The 20,010-nt window shown below is 41.4% G+C and overlaps 1 protein-coding gene across 3 annotated transcripts in view; it reads left to right on the top strand.

Annotated features, from left to right (window-relative positions):
* Abcb11 (ATP binding cassette subfamily B member 11) overlaps positions 1–20,010 on the top strand; it is a 90,204-nt gene that overhangs the window by 37,284 nt on the left and 32,910 nt on the right. For all 3 annotated transcript variants that reach the window (XM_087900036.1, XM_048426345.3, XM_085680997.2), the window contains 10 exons: positions 485–609; positions 3,816–3,990; positions 6,543–6,656; positions 8,754–8,864; positions 10,081–10,206; positions 10,782–10,985; positions 13,895–14,065; positions 14,466–14,667; positions 15,500–15,569; positions 19,144–19,243. In XM_087900036.1, the coding sequence (XP_087756162.1) occupies positions 485–609; positions 3,816–3,990; positions 6,543–6,656; positions 8,754–8,864; positions 10,081–10,206; positions 10,782–10,985; positions 13,895–14,065; positions 14,466–14,667; positions 15,500–15,569; positions 19,144–19,243 (1,398 nt within the window). The remainder of the gene's footprint in view (positions 1–484; positions 610–3,815; positions 3,991–6,542; positions 6,657–8,753; positions 8,865–10,080; positions 10,207–10,781; positions 10,986–13,894; positions 14,066–14,465; positions 14,668–15,499; positions 15,570–19,143; positions 19,244–20,010) is intronic.

Genomic DNA, 20,010 nt, shown 5'->3' with positions numbered 1-20,010 from the left:
ATTTGAGTCAAAATATTTACTTGGTGCTTTCTCCTTTGGAATTGCTGCAGCAATGCCGTGTCCCTGTGTAGTGTGGTTCTGTCCTTCTCTACTCTGGACATGTGCCTACAGAGACCTTAAGGCTTCGCCTCTGATGTTTGTAGATTCTGCAATGACTTCTTTCCAATAGCAGCAGAATATGTCATAGTTTGACCTAGGAACCTCATTAGCAGAGCAACTGAAACACCAGTCTTCCCAGACTTGAGGGCACTTTAACTCTGAGAACATTTTCATTGAGACAGACTTTTAATATCATTTTGATATATCAAACTCCAAACACCCGGGTTGACGTTTAACACAAGCTAATCTTGGATTGGCTTTTTTCATTTGTTACAGCAAAAATCCAGTTTTTGCTGGTTTTGTTAAACCATACCACCTGTTCGTTTTGCTAACTGAACCACTGACTGACAGGTTCTCTTCATGTTTTCCCCCTGATGAATTTTAGAGTGTTGCCAAATTCACAGAGTTTGAGTTGAAGGCTTATGCCAAAGCAGGATCTGTTGCTGAGGAGGTCATTTCATCGATGCGAACGGTGGCTGCTTTCGGTGGTGAGAATAAAGAGATTGAAAGGTAGGTCATTTTGAACGTCTGCTGCTTTCCTAAATTTCATAAATCGATACAGTTCCCTGATTTTTCTTCGTCTTATACAAAGTGGCAGATCCACTGGCATTTAGAGCAACATGGGGAGCAACAGGAGGGGGTGTTTGTTCAAGGTGGTTCACCCAGAGTGCATTAAAAAGTCTAGAGTAATGTTTCGGGTTCTCATTTTCCCCTGTGGATCTTGCTATATAGACCAGGGTGGTCTTGAGCTCGTGGTCTCCTGCTTTGGTCACCTAAGTACCAGAATGAAAGGTGCATGCTACCACACCCAGTGCAGTATACTTTGGGGGATGGATTTTAAAGAGCTGAGAAAGGCAAGCAACTTGTTTCGAACTCTGGTGATATAGAAGTGTACGCATTATACTTCATGACAGCCTTCGGCAGCATTTTCTGTCTTTAAAGAAAAGCCTACATAGCGCAGAAATGCAAAGGATAAGGAAAACTCAGAAAACAAAACAAAACCCGACACACTGAAAAGCTCCCGGGAACGATGGAAACCGCTCACAGAAAAGACAGCCATCAGAAAGGGAGAAGCTGTGTGTAAAACAAACTTCGCGTCTGACAAGGGATTGATGTAGAGAACTTGGTATAGAGAGACTGGTGTGTAAGGAACTGTAAAAACCTCACTAGTAAGCTAATGATCAATCCAACTTGAAAACGAGCAACAGAGTTAAGTGGACAGTTTGCGAGAAGACACACAGGCCGTCAGTTCTGTGAAAACGGTGTCATCATCCTGAGGAGCCATCAGGGAAACACAACTCAAAACCAGCCCAAAATACTATCTCACCCTAGACAGAATAACGGTTGGCAAAAAGGCTAAATATAACAATAAGGATATGGAGCAAAAGGAACCCTTGCACACTGTTGGTAAAAATACAAACTAGTAGATCTCTTACAAAAACAGCAAGGAAGTTCCTCAGTCCCTTGAACTGAGAACTATGTGACTCAGCAATCCCGCTGCCTGGGACATATCCAAAGGAAATGAAGTCAGTATGTGTAACGTGTCTGCCTAGCATATTTAGTGCAGTGGTGTTCGTAAGAGCTAAGGAATAGAAACAGCCTTGGTGACTATTCATTGATCGATAGATAAAGAAAGTACAGTGCATACATATAGTGAGAGAATTTGGTCATTAAAAAATTAAAATTTTGTTATTTCTAACAATGGGCAAAGTCAAGCGAAAGATTAACGCAATTGCTCTTGTATCTGTGGAGTCTAAAAGCCTTGATAGCATAGAAGTTAGTGTTACATGAGGGCCGGCTTGTTGGGGTATCTGTCCCGCCCAGTACCCCACAGCAGGCAGGCCCCAAAGAAAATCACGCACAGGACTCCATCAGGTTATAAACTGATTGGCCCATTAGGTCAGGCTTCTTGTTAACTCTTATAACTTATATTAACCCATTATTCTCATCTATGTTAGCCATAATGGCTCCGTACCTTTCTCAGCTGGGCAAGTTACATGCTGCCTCTTCGGTGGTCTGCGCAGGAGTGGCAGAGGAACCTCTCTGCTTCCCAGAATTCTCCTGTTCTCATTGCATCACTTCTACTTCCTGTCTGGTTTTCCCGCCTATACTGCCTGCCTGGCCAATCAGCGTTTTATTAAAATACATGATTGACAGAATACAGACAATTCTCCCACACCAAGTTAGAGTAGAAGGATGGCTGCCAGAGGCTGGGCAGAGCAACAGGGAGAGATGGGTGGAGAATGGGCGATGGAAGGATTTGAAGCTGGGAGGAAGTTCTGATAAGCTAATCCACAACTATGGAATAGCAAGGTGCTGCACAGTCCAAAAGCAAAGAAGGATCCTGAAAGTTTGTCTTTGAGGTTTGTGTTTGGATTTTCAATATGTAGCCCAGGTCAACTTTGACTTGCTTTGGACTCTTCCCACCTCTGACTCTTTTGTCCTAGAAAAACTAGTTTGCCGCCATTCCTAGTTGATCAGTGATTGAGATATATGCGCTCTAATTTAAACATTACATTATGTGTACACCCATCAAAGCATCGCATTTCATCCCATCACTACCCATGAGTTTTCATGTATTAGTCAAGAATATAACTTAATTGACATTTTCAAAGACCACGGGAGCCTGGTGCAATGACTCATGCCTTCCATCCCAAAAACAAAGAAAGCTCAGGCAGGAAGATGTTTACATTTGTTAAAATCAGTTGTTCATCTCTCGGGGGAGGGGAGAAAGAAAGGAGAGGGAGAAGGAAATGACAGCATGATCCAAACTGAAGCTCCACATCTTTCATTTTCTTAAGATATTTTATTTATCTGACGGGGAAGAGGGCGGTGTGTGGGCTCAGGGCAGGTGGGTGAAGGGCCGAGCACAACTTACAGCAGTCAGACCGCCCCGTCCACTGTGTGGGTCCTGGGATCAATCGCGGGTCCTTGGGTTGGAGTCATCTGGACAGACTCATAACCTTTCTTTTTAACTGAACATGTTTTGTGAAGCTACTGTGCTGTTAAACGCATTTAATAACTTCTATAATTTTGTATTTAACCAAACAAAAATTAGCCCTGATGAATTATGACAAATCATTCCAGAGACTAATTTTTAATGAGAGTAAAACTTAATTTGCAAAAATAGATGCAGATGTCAAAAATATGATTGTATAGCTGGGTGGTGGTGGCACACACCTTTATTCCCGACTCTCAGCCGACAGAGGCACATAGGTCTCTGAGTTTGAGGCCATCCTGGTCTACATAGCAAGTTCCAGGGCAGCCAGCGCTATACCGTGAAACCCTGTTTTGGGAAAAAAAAGATTTTATTTATTCTTGTACTTTAGCTAATATATTTTGAGCTTTTAAATTTGTTTGTTTGCTTTTTGAGACAGTGTCCCTATATAGTCCTGGTTGGTCTGGAACTCATCATGTGACTAGACTGTTGATTTGGAGATAATTGCCTATTTTCTGATATAAACCTGATATATATTCCAAGAAAGTACTTTAAATATAAATAGTAATAGATCCCAAGCAAAGATATTTATTAAAACATTGTTTTCTCTTGGGGTCAAGTCTACCCCACTGTGCCTCATCCACGCTGTGGCTGACTTAAGTAGCTTTGTTTGGGGGTGACTGTAATCACTTTATAAAATTCTGTATCATGACCTACCTTAAATGTTATACCCTGAGCTGCTCCAGCCAGCATTGACTCAAACCTTTTCTGTTTACAGGTATGAGAAAAATCTCGTGTACGCCCAGCGCTGGGGAATTAGGAAAGGAATGGTGATGGGATTCTTTACCGGGTACATGTGGTGCCTTATTTTCCTTTGCTATGCACTGGCCTTCTGGTACGGCTCCTCGCTAGTCCTGGATGAAGAAGAGTATACACCTGGGACACTGATCCAGGTACTTTGGTCTTGTTTCCTATATATGTTATTTCCTGCTAGTTTATTGGAAAAGTCGTTACAATAGCCATAAGGATTATTGCTTTAATGTCCAAGTCAGGAAAGCCTCAGGGGTTTGCCAAAGGCCATCTGCAGGACTAGCAGTATTAAGACACTTTAGTGAAGAAAGCTGAACACGTGCGGTGATGAAGAGCAATCTCATGATTTCCATAACTAGAGATTTGGCTGCTGTGCAGCAGTGGCCCTCCAGCTGATCCCCAAAGACTATATATCGAGGAAATGGAAAATCATTGGCCTCTCAGCTATAAATGAACAGGTCATAAAACTGACGTTAGTAATAGTACAAGATATGTGCCTAAATATTAGTTTGTGGTTAACACATCACGTCAGAAACGTCTTCAACTGAGTAAGTTATACAGGCGTATTGCATAACTCGATTGTGGGATGTCGTGCCGTCATGAATGCTCCAGCTGCGTTCATTCACAGTGTCCTCTCAGCTAGTCACTCCACGAGCTTTTACCAGGCATCTGCTGTGTCCCAACTCATCCGAGGCACAGTGGACAGCAAAAATATACGGTTCTTTGTGTCCCATTGGGAAAGATAAGGAGTAATTAACCAATCGTGTAAGCGTGTGATGGCTAACAGGGGCATAGAGGGTCAACTAATATATCCAGGACAGAAAAAAAATGTCCTGGTTGCCCCTGACAATGCCTTTCTTCTTTATTTTATCACCTCTGAAGGTGACAGCCTGTACTTTCCCAGCCAGGCTTTGCACATGCATCTAGGCTTGCACACTCATTTATTCTTGAGTTCTCTTTACAGCCTCTGTTCTCCTCCTTCGGGGCACTTGTGTCTTGGGAAGCTTATGCATCTGTCTGCATTTATCTTTACCCCTTTCTGTCCTCAGACAGTAAGTAAGGTCTAGGAGGTCCATGGGGGGCGGGGGGTGGGGTGGAGGGGGCTTGCATTGCTGTGGTGGTGGAAATAGCCCCACGGAAGATCTTTAAATAGAGTGTTTTGGCTGCGGATTCTGGATGGAACAGGTCCCAGTTGAACAATGAAAAGTACCAGGAGCTCACTCCATGAAAATTTATCATTCAAAACCTACTGTTTATTACAAACATCCCTAGGGGAAACTGAGAAACGTTTGCATCGGACATGGGCATGAACGTACAATGCCAGTCATTCTGAGCAATAATGAAGCAGTAGAATGTTTTAAAATTGTGTGTGTGTGTGTGTGTGTGTGTGTGTGTGTGTGTGTGTGTGTATGGGGGGGCAGAGAGAGAGAGAAAAAGACAGAAAGAGTTAATTCTTGGCTATACTTTTTCACAGCAAAACAAAAGTTGAGTACTCTCAAGTTGAGTGAAAGGTTTTAACCCACTAAACCAATTAACAATCAGATTAATTTAGCACATTTTGTGGTGCATAAAACTATTATGGCTTCCTTGGGTGTAAATGAGAAGCAGCTCCCATAGATTACTGTAATTAGTATTACTTGTGTACAGACAAAAACATGCTCTCTGGTCTATTAGGGAAAGGTGAAGAACTAAATGAAGGGTTTTTGTTTTTAGGTTTCAGGGTTCAATAATAAAGAATAATAGTAGTAATAGAAAATAATATTCACTCAGTGTTATAAAAGGCAACAGGCACTGAATGAGGAGTTTGATGCAATTGTCATAAATCATACGCACAACTTTATTCTGTGATTGGTATTATGATTCTACCACTATAGAAATGAAAGGTGACCGTGAGGTTAAGAATATGTGCCAAGTGACAAAGAATATGACTTTTGCTCTGGTCTCAATGACTACAGGCCTGACCCTGTAGCCAGTTTTCCTTCCTCCATATCTATGTTGTAAGGGACACGGAGCCCAGTTCCCTAAAGGGTGCCCCACGCATTGCCTGCTCCCTATAATCTCTCTTCTTACCTTCCTATACACACGGCTAAAGCTATGATGTTTCTAATGAAAACTTCTGCCTGGAATGTGTGCTCTCTACAATCTTATTGGGCATGCGTCTGTCTTCTCTTACTCATAGGCTTCTCTGAGAACCTCCATGAAAAAAATTGTTTGAGGCAACAGCTTATAATGTCAGGCTAAGCACGGGTTTGTCCTCTAGTCTTCAATTGAAGACCCCAATGACTCTGTAAAATAGTCATTGCGCCAAGTACAATCCCTATCCATTTTTTATAAACGCACTCTATTGGGATATGTCCATGGCCATTTATTTACGCATTGCTAAACTTGCTTTTGTGCTCTATGGCATGGGCATACATGGTTCTAGACCCGTATGGCTTGAAGAACCTGAGCTATTTACTAGGGGACTTTTATAGAATGTCTTTGCCGGTCCTGGATCTAGGATGCAAGAAGGGCTTCCTTTGCTGAGGTGGAAGGTTTCTGGAGAGGGTGGTCTTAAAACAGTTTAGATAAAAACTATCCTTATCAGCCTGTTTGGACAATCCCCTCAGCTTTTCTACTCTGCAGGAAAGGGATGCTCAATTTGTTTATAAACTGGCAAAAACATATGAAAACTATGCTTTTCTTTCCATTTCAGATTTTCCTCTGTGTCATAGTAGCAGCTATGAACTTTGGCCATGCATCCTCTTCCTTGGAAGTCTTTGCCACTGGGCGGTCAGCAGCTTCCAGTATCTTCCAAACAATAGACAGGGTGCGTAAAAGAAAAAAGAAATGGGGAGTGGGGTGTGGGCTGCGCAGGTTCTAACAGCTGCGAGGTAGAACAAATTGCGTTCCTGCTCTCACGCTCACACTGGAAGACACCTGCAAAGAAATCACGTTTGTTTGAGACAGGGTCTTCCCACGTCGTCCTGGCTGTGGCCTGGGGCTCGCTCCAGTACACCCAGCCCTAACATCCACAGGCCTCAGGCTTGTGTGTGCTGAGATTAAAGGTGTTAGCCACCTCACTGGCAAGAAATAACCATTTAAAGATAACATCAGAGAGTGCTAGACCTAATAACAGAGATAAAACAGGACTAAGTGTTTTGGCTGGCTAGTGGGAGGGATCTTTAAATGGGGTTCTTGGGAAGTGAGAGCAAGGAAAGGATTCCTGGTTGAGAAACGTCCAGGTTAGGAAGAGATTGTTGAGCTGAAGGAGTTAAGAAAGTCAAGCGTACGTGTGTGTGTGTGTGTGTGTGTGTGTGTGTGTGTGTGTGTGTGTGTGAACAAAGCAATCCAGGGCAAAGGCGGGAGGGATAGGGGGGAAAGGCCTGAAGATCAGGTTTGTGAGCCTGGGTTTTCTGCTGGCAGGGAATCTCTTCAAGTTTTTAAAGGACTTTGGTAGCCCTGGGCGGACTTTGCTGATTAAGGAAGTAGACTGAAAATCATGTCAAATAGCCACAGACCAAGAACAGGAGGAAAGATTTATTTTGTTATTTTTAATAGTGTCTGTGTCTGTGTTTATCTGTCTGCCTGCATGTGGGGGTGAAGGCAGCTGCCTGTGAAGATCAGAGGTGTTAGACTCTTTAAAGACGGAATTAAAAGTGGCTGTGAGCCTCGCTCTGCAGAAGTGGGGTCCTGAACTTATGGACTCAGATGAGCATCGTGCCTTGTAACCATTGAGCCATCTCTCCAGACCTTTGACCTTGTCTGATGCTAACTTCTTAGAGCTGCCATAGTTTCAAATGGAGTAATGACTGTCGAGGGTCCCTATGAAAACAGCTGAGAATTAAGGCATTTAGAATTTATTTTATTATCCTTATTAGACGCTTAAGAAAAAGAAAATAGAATACGGCTTTGGTCATAAATTCTTATTACTAGTGTGGAAGATAGAAATAATTGAACCTGGAGTCTTCCAAGAGGAAGAGATGGCCCTCTTCCTTCTCTGGTTAGCCAGAATGGTTGTTTTAAATTGGTCTCACTGGTATCAGAAGAGTGAATTCAGGGTACAGTCGGAAGTTGGTGATATTTGAGAACATTTTGTGGGCACTTAATTTTACTCATTTTCTGCCTTGGTTACCAAATGCAGAGTGCTACTAGCCCCAGCCTAGCTGACTAGTTATATTTCCCTGGGCAAGAAATACTCTCAGAGGTTCCTCCCTGTCTAACAAGGACATAACAATGTAAATGCAAAAGATATATTAAAACACCTTGTGCCTTGCCTCCTATCATCTCAGTAATATAAATGTGTGTAATATAATACATTACATTAAATGCTAACTATATAACTATATGTTTATATCAATAAACAATTTATTATCATATTATATAATATTAATATATAATCTTAAAGTACTAATTCAACAAGTAATAATAAATAAATAAAACTCTACCATTCTATCAATGTCACATACAACAATAATATATAGTAATATAATAAGCCAACATCTCAACAGCGATGAGTATCATCACTTTTGTAAATATGAAATATGGAAGTAACTTATCTTTAACATATCTCTGCAATATTTTGCCCAAATAAAATTCCACTTTTTTTAAAAAAAACATTAGATTTATTCATCTTATTTTTCTGTGTATTTGGCCTGCATGTATGTATGTACAGCACATGCATGCTTGGTGCCTGTGGAAATCCAAAGAGAACATCAGATCCTCTGGAAAAGGAGTTCTAGGTCATTGTGAGCTACCTACTCTGAGAGTGCTGGCAATTGAGTCAGGGCCCTTGGCCTACAAGAGCTCTCAAGCCCTGAGCCGTGTCTCCAGTCCCAGTGTTACTTTGTGAGTTCACGAATTTACTAAGACAGACACAAAATAGATGCGGTATGCATTATCACTGTATCTTTGTACTGCACTCCAGCAACCCGTCATTGACTGCATGTCAGAAGACGGATACAAGTTGGATCGAATCAAGGGGGAAATTGAATTCCATAACGTGACCTTCCGGTATCCTTCTAGACCAGATGTGAAGGTGAGTGTTTCCATTTTCCTGATGTTTATTATATTATTATTATTATTATTATAATTCATTGCCAGAGCCACACACTGCTTTCTTAGGGTTGACTCAGTTTCCAGGATCAGAGGGCAGAGACGTGTTTCTCTGGAAGTGTCCCTGTGTATTGTGCCAGCTTAGGGACACACTGCATCTCTAAGTGATGACTGCATTGTGCAAATCCTTCTGGTTGGAACATGGTCTAGCCCAAGACTCAGACTAAGTCAGCCGTGTGATCTTCTGCTGAAAAGAGTGGCAGATCCTGTCATTCAGGTTGTACATTTTCCAGTCACCACCTCCTTGGAGATCACGGGAGGTGGAGCCTAATGAAGGAAGTGTGGCTGGAAGTAGCTTTACCCGTCTATAGGTTCTCCAGGCCTCTGGCTGCATTAGTCCTTAGAGGAAGGTCACCTGGTGCTGTTGCTCTTGTGCTTAGTGATTATCCAGGGCACATAGTGAAGGAATGAGACTGTTTTCCAGAACCTCCAGAGCAAGATTGTTAGAGGGAACCCCACCCTCTTAGATGTTAGCAACCATCTGCCCTCTTGAATGAACTGGCTTTGAAATGATGCTTTGTTTTCATTCCGAACATGGCATCTCTGGTTTCCTTTTATCAATAGCATTTCTGTTATACTCACAGAACCGAATCCTAATTCCCACCTTTTGTCCTTGTCCTTCACAGAGGTTTAGACCTAGAAACACAGCATGCACATTTATTAGGCAAAGTTATTCAAGTAATATACTCAGACCGATCAAGTATATCATCTGCAAATTGATCCTTGGTCTATGAATTATCATTACGCTTGTGAATTACAGGAGCTTCTTATGTAACTAATTGAGATTGACTTGAGGTATCTTGGTATGTCAGATGTATTTTAGATTAGATTTCGAGGCCTAGTTTTAAAGGTGACCCTTGCTTATTTACCATTAATACATTATCATTTTATTGTTGGCCACAGTTATTAAGCAATGTGCTAATGATAAACCTTTTTTTCCAGATGGTCTTCTTTTGTTGTTGGTTGATGGGTATGCATGGATAGTACCGTGGTACATAAGTAATCACAGACACACCCACACACATTGACACACATGCAGGGAGTATGGATACAATATACAAAGCATCCTATGTATGGTCTAACTGCTTACTTAAGTACCCAGTGACATTATGAACTTAAAAATGTTCTTTCTTCTCTAGATTTTAAATAACCTCAACATGGTTATCAAACCGGGGGAAATGACAGCTCTGGTGGGATCCAGCGGGTCCGGGAAGAGCACAGCCCTACAACTCATTCAGAGGTTCTACGACCCCTGCGAAGGCATGGTGTGTATCTTCCAGAAACTTCTCAACATGTCAGAGCAAGCGAATGCAAATAGTGACGTTGTCAAATGGATCCTTTGGATTTAACATCATTTTACATTGACCTATAGTGCTTCTTTTGTCTTTCACATTTGCAGTTTCAACTTCTTTGGGCAGCAAAGTATTTTTTGATGAATCAGATTCGGCAGCAAGATTTCCTATAAAGCACACACCTACAAGATAGGAGCTATTGCTTACTTTTGTTGTATCTTTGGAGTCCCTTTTTGGTCACAAGCCAAAAGACAATAAATGTACTCAGAGTATGGTGAGCAAGTGGCTACTCTTCAGAGAAATTAAAATTGTGCCCATTCTGAGGCTACCAAAGAGAAATTAAGTGGATTTTACACCACCCATGTTTTGACAATGAATTTTTTTATTTCAATTATATTCTTATATAAATAGCCACGTTTCCATGGGAATTGTTTGCATTACCGTCTTGTTATTCTCCGGTTATTCTCCCCAGTGGCTGAGTACCACCTAACATTATGATTCAGAAGCTTGAGGGGCTCCAAACTGTGAGACACTCTTCTGCTCTCTAGGTGACTCTGGATGGCCATGACATTCGCTCTCTGAACACCCGGTGGCTGAGGGATCAGATTGGGGTGGTGGAACAGGAGCCGGTTCTGTTCTCTACCACTATCGCAGAAAATATCCGTTATGGCAGAGAGGAAGCAACAATGGAAGACATAGTCCAAGCTGCCAAGGAGGCCAACGCCTACAACTTCATTATGGCCCTGCCACAGGTACCCTCCTTATAGTCCAGGGGGACGCAGATGTCATGCAAGGAAGAATATGTCTTTTTCATTTGAATCCTCAGTCCTTAAATTCTTAATAGCAGGCTCTAGATTTATGTCTGGGAATGTACCATGCTTTCCCTTTCATGTAAAAAATATATCATTTATATAGTTGCCATCTTCCAAACTGGAGATCTCTCTTTCAAAAACACCCCTTTGATGTAGATAGAAGTTCTTTGTCTACCTATTAAGCATGTATTGGAAATATTGCAATATTTGTCATGAAGCAATGCTTGAGAAATGTTTTCTTACTTGTTAGTCACCTTCCAGTTACTGTGACAAAATACCCAAGGTAAGCCAGTTATAAGGAAGAAGATCTATTTGGGCATATGGTTTCAGTCAAAGGTCAGCCGTTTCCTTTGCTTGTGGCAAGATAGAGCATAACTATGGGGAGTGTGTAACACAGCTCACCTCTCAGAAGCCAGGAAGCCAAGGGTGGGGGTGGGGGGAGAGGGAGAGAGAGAGAGAGAGAGAGAGAGAGAGAGAGAGAGAGAGAGAGGCTAGAGTCCTGACATCCCTCCTGCTCAGTGAAACAACTTCCTACCACAGTCACCTCTAAAAGGTTCTACTGGCTCCCAATAATGCCACAAGGTGGATCCAACTACTTGATAAGAAGCAGCTTCAGAAAGGAAGGATTTTTCTAACAGTTTGAGGACACGGTCTAACATGGCGGGGACGGTGTGGCGGCATGAGCATGACCCAGTTGGTCACACATGTTTGTGGGCAGGGAGCTGAGAGAGGGGGATGCTGGAGCTGAGCCAGCTTTCTATTTGCTTTTTCAATTCCAGTTCATGGGAGAGTGGTCATCTGTATTCAGGCTGGGTCTCCTCTTTGCTGATTACCATTTTTAGAAATGCCCTCGAAATCTACCCAGAGGTGTGCCTCCTAGGTGGTTTCAAATCCCATCGAGTTGCCAAGGGACATTGCAGAAACATTGATATAAATCATAACCACCACTGCCCTTATGCTTCCGTTTTCTTGTACTTACACAGCTTACCTATTGTGCTCTTAAACCTGAATCTCACAAACTCAAGAGTTCAGCGTTACGTCTCCATTCTGTGCAATCACCATGTCTACAAAAACTGGCTCTATATTATATCTATTGTATTTACCTTGATGATCTGCTAAGTCACAGGACAATTACTGATAGTATACGCATGGTTTTGAAGATGTTGCAAGCTTTGCTCTAACACTTCACATCTACTAACTCTTAACCCTTACAACCTCCTTGCCGTGTAGCAACTACTATTACGTCCATCTGCAAATGAATAACGATGTTCAGTGAGGTCCGTAACTGCCCCGAATTATATAATCTGTAAGCATGGAAGTCACAGCAGGCGGTCCAGCTCCAGAGTCACTGACCTTGAATACATCACCATCACCCTCTGAGTTAGCTAGGGCATTATTGCTGTGAAGAGACATTGTGGCTACAGAAACTCATATAAAGAAAAACTTTAATTGGGGCTGGCTTATAGTTCAGAGGTTTAGTACATTATAGACATGGCAGAAGCATGGTGACATACAGGCAGACATAATACTGAAGAGGTAGTTGAGAGCTCTCTATATGGATCCACAGGTAGAAGGAAGAAAAAGAGCCTCTGGACCTGACTTGAGCTCCTGAAACCTCAGAACCCACCCCCCCCCCCAATAACATACTTCCTTCAAAAAGGCCATACCTACTCCATTAAGGCCACACATCTCAAAATTATTTGAAAAAATTAATGGCGAATCAATCCCACACCAGTTATGTTTTAAAGGGGTATTTATTTGGGAGGATAAAACTTACATACACCATAAACCGTCAGGAAGGGAGCCTAGTCGCTGGAGCAGGAGCAGGGAGCAGGAGCCGGAACCAAGCAACGGAACCAAGAGGCCAAGCTGAGGCTTGCAGCTCTTCTTTTAAAGAGAAATATACCACGCCCCAGTGGGCTAGTATTTCAGCGGCTATTGGCTGACGGAGTGGAAGGCACTCCCGCAGCACTGTGGGCTTGTGCTTCAGCAACTATTGGCTGAAGCAGCGGAAGGTACTCCCTCAGCAAAAAATAATGCCACTCCCTATGAGCCTAAGGGGCCATTTTCATTCAAACTACCGCACCTTCTAAATCACCTTTTTTTTCATTGTTGCTAAGCGAATGCTATGGTCTAATAGCTAATGGGAGCAAAGCTTTAGAATTCCACTGCCTCAAATTCTCCACCTTCAAGCTTTGTGAGCTTCTTGCCAAGTTACTTAACCCCTTGTGCTCAGAATTTCTTTGTTCAACCAGTAAGACAAATAGCAGTACTTGCCTCCTGGGGTTTTGTGAGGACTACAACAGACAGTATCTGTAGAATTTCAGCATCGTGCTTTGTCTGTGGTAGGGAACTCAACTCTTATGGATCAACACCAAGAAAGTCAAGATTCTGATGTCTAACACTCCACTGCTAAATTTTAGTGTGGACTTAGTCCTGTAGGATACTCGGTCAGGACTTACTACCTCAGCAAGAAGTGTAAAACTAGTTTGATCTTACATTCACAATATAAAGACAGCTTTAGCATTGTGTTTTGCTGTGTTGTTCAACAGTAAGAAAGGTGCCAAGATCGTGATAATGTGACTTAGCCCCCTGTGATGGATTTCAAAGGCTGATTAATTTTTATTTTGGTTGAAAATTTTTATTTGAACATGAACTAAAAAGGAGCATGCACACAGTTCAACGTGTTAACTACCTCACATGCAAATATTGCTTGGTTAATTCATTTTGGAAAGGATATTTCTTTCAGTAAAAGTTGAACCCGTAAAAATTCACACGTGAGGAAAAAGTTAGAAGGGGTACTGGATCACTGTCAGGAGCCATCAACTCTTCTCCCTCATGATTCCTAGCAATTTGACACCCTTGTTGGAGAAGGAGGAGGCCACATGAGCGGTGGCCAGAAACAAAGGGTGGCCATCGCTCGGGCTCTCATACGGAATCCCAAGATCCTGCTTTTGGACATGGCCACCTCAGCACTGGACAATGAGAGTGAAGCCAGAGTACAAGGAGCATTGAATAAGGTTTGTGGAGGGTCAGTTCATTTCTCAGGCCCCTCAAGGAGGGGATGATACCAACAGGTCAGTACATCCAGTCTGAAATTTTATAAAATAGTGGTCAGGTGCTATCTACTTAGAGTTGAACAGAACATACTTGTAATTTATTCCCCAAAGTTGCAATATAAAATTAAAAACTCAAATGAAGATTTAACCACTGCCCCCAATAAGCTATTGATTAATTGCTATCAGAAGAATCTGTGATGAGACTTATGGCTATAAAAAACAGTTGGCTGTTTCTGACATACGCACAACCTGTTTAGGATGTTCCTAGGATCCACAGCTGACTTCCTTGTGGTCTCAGGGGTGGTGTGAAGCTTGGTGTTGGTTCTGTCCTGTTTAAGGATACACCGTGTCTTCTGTACAGATCCAACATGAACACACAATAGTCTCAGTTGCCCATCGCCTATCAACAGTCAGAGCTGCAGACGTGATCATTGGTATGGAACATGGAGCAGCTGTGGAAAGAGGCACCCATGAAGAACTGTTAGAAAGGAAAGGTGTCTACTTCATGCTTGTGACCCTGCAAAGCCAAGGAGATGAACCCCACAAAGAAAAGAATGTAAAGGGTAAGTACTATTCCTTTGGCCTTCTACTAAACAAGTAACATCTATGGTGCTGAATGAATTTATACACTTGTGAATACGTGCTGCGTATTCTCCCAAAGCCCAGCAGTCATTACGCAGTTGAGAGGGGAGGTAAATAAAACACAGAAGGTTAAGTTATCTGATCAAGACACAGGGATGAACTCATGGTCCTCACTTTTCAACTCTACCATTTTTCCAGTAGGATAGGCTTCCTGGAAGTGTCAGGCATATGGAGGTTTCTCGTTATTATTGTATGACTTAAACAATGACCAAATATTTTACACTTATTTTCAAATGGAGATAGACACTCCAGTCCCTACCATGCCTTCTCTTCCTCAGTCTGGAACTTTCAGACCTAATGGTTATCCTGAGCTAATTAATCAACCACTCTTGACTTTCTCTACTGTCTCCCATGTGGGCTCATGAATAACATTAGGCATAACTATTACACATATTTAACATCCATGAAATCTGTAAGCTTTGAATGTTTGCTGATTGTATCAATGGTTTTGTTTGTTTGTTTTTCCAACTTTAGTGAGTTTCCACTAATTTTTAAAAAATTCGTTTTAAAAGATACTCACGTCTATAGAGAGAACAACCAGCCAGTCCACATTTCACACAAGTCAATTTTACTGAGTACTTTGAATTTTTTTGTGGGGTTGAACAAGTTTCAAGATTTATTTATTGTAATTGGCTAATAGGATGTTTGGATATTCCATGCAGTAATTACCTTCTAGGCAAAGTAGAGTAATCTATGTAAATACAGTCCTGCTTTTCATGTGCGCTAAGGAATGGCTCGTGTTGTGTTAAACAGAAAAAGATGCAACTGAAGGTGGTACACTCGGGAGGACTTTCATCAGAGGGAGCTATCGGGAGAGCTTAAGGTAAGCTCCAGCCATGGGATTTTGAAGTTTTCTGATATTTTTAGGAGCTTTTTACAGTTGTGGTCCTTCGGCAATATCTCAGGTTTAAGAAGGAAACCCTTTGCAGACTCCAGGTCTTGTGATGTAAGAGTATGTCAGTTTGTTTAACTTTGTCATTTCATCTGTTGAGAGGAGGGTCATGATAGAGGACTCTTTGATTAAAATGTTTATTGTGCTTAGAATAGACATTTTATTTGTTTTAATGTTAATTTTATGTGTATGAGTGTTTTGCCTGTTTGTATTTTTGTCCACCATGTATGTGCCTGATGCCTACAGAGGTCAGGAGGGGGAATTGGACTCCCTGAGTCTGGAGTTAGAGATGATGGTAAACCACCAATCATGTGGATACTGGGAATTGAAACCTGGAGAGCAGTGAGTGCTCTTACTCATTGAGCACTCTCTCTGACCCCTAGAATAGGGATTTTTTAAAACAACAAGGGTAACTTGGTACTGATATCCATATACGTGGGAAGCTGAGACAGGAAGATCACAAGTTCAAGGCTAGCTTGGACCACATTGTAAGACCTTATCTCAGGAGAAAACATATAAACAGTTACAAACAAATAAACTACCAGATACCTCATCTTTCCCCACCAAGCTTAACCACTGTTTAAAACACTCTTATATGAAGGCGATCTTCACCCATTTAACTCTGTTCTTTATCCTGAGTGAGAAGCAATTGGATTACTAACACTTCTGCTCCCAGAGTAAGGCATTTGGGTTCAAATCATTCTTTAACTGGATGGAATAAAAATCCATGTTTTAGCTTTTAAAGAGGGTGTCCCTCTTTCTGTGTTTTCATATGGAACTATTCACTTTCAAAACATATTTTGGAGTGTGCTGTCAGTGAGACTGTGAATATCATTTTTATGTTGGTTTAAGAATTTTATTTAAGCCGGGTGGCGTTGGCGCATGCCTTTAGTACCTGCACTCGGGGGCAGAGGGCAGGTGGATCTCTGTGAGTTCGAGGCCAACCTGGTCTACAAGAGCTAGTTCCAGGACAGGCTCCAAAGCTACGGAGAAACCCTGTCTCCATAAAATGTATTAAGAATTCTATCTAGCAATATTTATCTGTGTTCGTGAAAATACTGTTAAAACATTTTCCCCTTTAGTCAAAAAACTGCAGTAAGTTATGGCTGATGCTTCTCACTGCCATTGGCCTCGCCATTTCCAAGACATAAAATGAAAGACTGTGCTCAGACTCAGTATAGGGCTTATTCATTCAAGATGGCTACTTGTTTACTGAGAAGGAGTTAAAGCTGTTTAAAAATAGAACATTCTGATAAGAGCTTCATGTAGTTAAAAATAATTTTATTTATTGTTAGTTTTGAAAGAATAATTTACTAAAAAAGTATTTGTACCTCTTTCAAATATGGATAGATTTTTTATACTAATGTATCTTTTCTTTATAGATCTAAATTCTCAGACTTTTTTTTTCTTCTTCTTCTTTAGAACAAATCTACTGAGGAAAAAGAAAAAATTTTAAAGAAGTGTTAGCTTTATTGAGCTGGAAAACAAAGCATTATCTTTGAATTCTATATAGTAGAAGATGTAGATACTACCAGAATTGTCAGGCACATCTTATAGACATGTGGCACTATGTTTGATCATGCCAGTATGTTTAATCACGAGTGAAATACAAGAATCACAACTTTAAAGGAGCAACTGCTTTCTTGACCAGAAACAATGACTGGGCTCCTCTCTCAATCATTGGGTTAAGAAGACATGTATCTTGTGGTCCTGTCAACAGGAGAGTCAATGTTTTATTTATTTTTAAGCACAAAATTCTGTCCATTCGAAGAAGTTTATGATGAAAAACAGATAACCATTTTCACATAAGTGTCTCTTATTTTGCTACTTCGCCCACAAATTCTGCATTTTAATGACTAGGACTAAAAAACCCAGAAAGACAAACTACATACAAAAAGTAGCTATTAACCTCCTGCAGAGAAAGATTTATAACTTTGAATAAGGAGTTCTATTAAAAATATCTCATTGTAAGGGGTGCCAAGATTTTCTTCTAGAAGATGGCTGGATGAAATGTTAATTTCTATCTTGTTTCTTGGGCTCCGGTCTGTCTGAGAGCTGAGCCTTTCTTCAACAATATATTTTAGCTTCAAAAACAAGTTAATTGGCAACAGAAAATAATTTCCTAAATAACAATGTTGAGAAAGAGAGAAAGAGCATTTCTCTCCACCAACATTAGCTGTTTTTATTTGCAGTGAAAAGTGGCCTACAACTTGTGACAAAGTGGGGGTTTCTTAAGGAGGAGGGTTGCACAATTTCTGAAAAGGGGCTTGGTGGAATCTGACCGCCGTGTTTCTGATAAAGCACATGGGGCACCAGCTGGCAGGCAGAGCCCTTGCCCTGCACTTTCTGCTCATGGTCTCATCATAGTCTCTGCTGGAGAGGTGGAAGGGTTTGAGGAATAGGAGAGAGGGAGATTTAAGAACTCACAGGCGAGTCTTCCTACATCTGCAACTGGGTATTAAACACTCAATTAAATATTGACATTGTCAACTGTTGTGAGTTTGACTAGACCCATGGCTTTGAGTTTCACTCATATCATACATCCCGTGATGCCTTTATGCTCACCCTGTGATCTCCAGGAGACACAGCCTTCTTCATAGTCTGGAGAAGTCCCAGCATGAGTTACCTAACCCAGGGAAATAACTCTGTATGCGTCCTCTCCTTATCACTCCGAGTCAGAGTCAGTTCAACATTCCAGAGATTAGGTTGGGGACAGTGAATCAGGTTTCGGGAGTGATTTTCTGCTTGGTCATAATGAGGCTTGGCCAGAGTTTGAATGTGCAGGATTAAAGAAGAGGAGATAGTGTTGAACCTGGGTGACTAAGAGGGAGGCCATTCACACAGGGTGGGAAGAGATTAGCGTAATGAAGCTGGCATGTTACCGATTTCTTGGGAAGCCTGGATAAGCAGATAGTGGCTGGTACCATCTTGGCATTTGTTTTAGTCTAGTTTCCCCTGAATACAAATAATAGAGGACATGTAAATTATTCCATCTAGAGTCGGAACAAGAGGCATGGTCCCCTCTCCTCGATCATCTCTCTTCTTACACTGTATTACTTCAAATTAAGTCTTCAAAACACAAATTTAACTACCCAAAATTTCTGCACAGCGCCCACCGATTCTTTCCTTCCGTGAGCCTTGATTGCGTGCGTTATTCTCTGGGACTTAAACTCCTTGAGAACGATGTCTGTGGTTTGGCTAGTCTTTGTGTTCCCTTGGATTTTTCCACGCTGTAGGGACCCAGTGGATTGCAGGTGAATGAACAAATGCACTAAGCTAAGTTATATTTCAATAAGTTTTTGTTGATTCCTTTCCATGGGCAGTCGAAATACACTTCAAACCTAACTTGGAAGCTCTTTGGCCTGTTGGTGCGATGTGTGATGTAAACTGGAACACCAGTTGAGTCCAGTTACAACCTGTTTGCCATCTATAGCCTATCTTGTCTTACCGTTTTTTTGGTTTGGGTTTTATTTTGGTTTTTGGTTTTTTTTTTTTTTTTTCCCAGAGCTTCCATCCGGCAACGTTCCAAGTCTCAACTTTCTCATCTGACCCACGACCCTCCGTTGGCTGTTGCTGATCATAAATCTACTTATGAAGACAGCAAGGTCAGACACCCATTGTCTGGGGAGGGGATTGGGGCGTAGGAGGAGTCTTTCCCAGGTGCCCAATCTATCTTTAAGTAAATGTGCTTCCTGGGTGTAAAGTAATGACTCACTAAGTCAGATCAAATAGGAGGTTATCAGGACCTAGTCAAAACTCAGTATTTTACACACACACACACACACACACACACCACGCAAAGAACAGAGATTCACTAATTTCTTTGAAGAACATATATTAAGTTAGACTGAATGGTTAAGGGATTGCTGCCAATTTTTAGATGAATAATTATAAAAAACACAGAAAATATGTTTCTTAACCATTTATAGCAAATTATTTGTTTTTATGGAGGTAGCTTTTTAAAGTTTTAAATAATACCTCGAATCATTTTATTTCTTAAAATTTAAAATTTTCTCTTAATTGGTGAAGGTATTTGATAAAACTAGACCTAATACAAATTGTCACAAATTGTTAAATACAAAGGCACGCTCATGAGAATGTAAGTATTGTGCTGTTGCAGACATTGTCCTGCTTATAAGGGACCATGTGCTAAGTCCCAAGTCTTTCCCACCTTGTGCATACTCACTCTTGGTCCCCTATATGCCCTTCATTAGAACCTCATCATGGAACTCTTCCTTTTTGAAGCCATTCTCTTTTCTCTCACTAAATCTTAGACCTTAGACCTCCTGACCCGTTGCATCTGTGTGGAATCTCTACAGGCACTGTACCCAGAGCCTTGTAGCAAGGTTTTCGTTTGTTTATTTGTTTTTTG

Source organism: Myodes glareolus, chromosome 21, assembly GCF_982192425.1.
Source record: "Myodes glareolus chromosome 21, mMyoGla1.1, whole genome shotgun sequence".
Lineage (NCBI taxonomy): Eukaryota > Metazoa > Chordata > Mammalia > Rodentia > Cricetidae > Myodes > Myodes glareolus.
The sequence above is the reverse complement of the archived record's forward strand: the minus strand, read 5'-3'. Positions and strand labels throughout refer to the sequence as shown.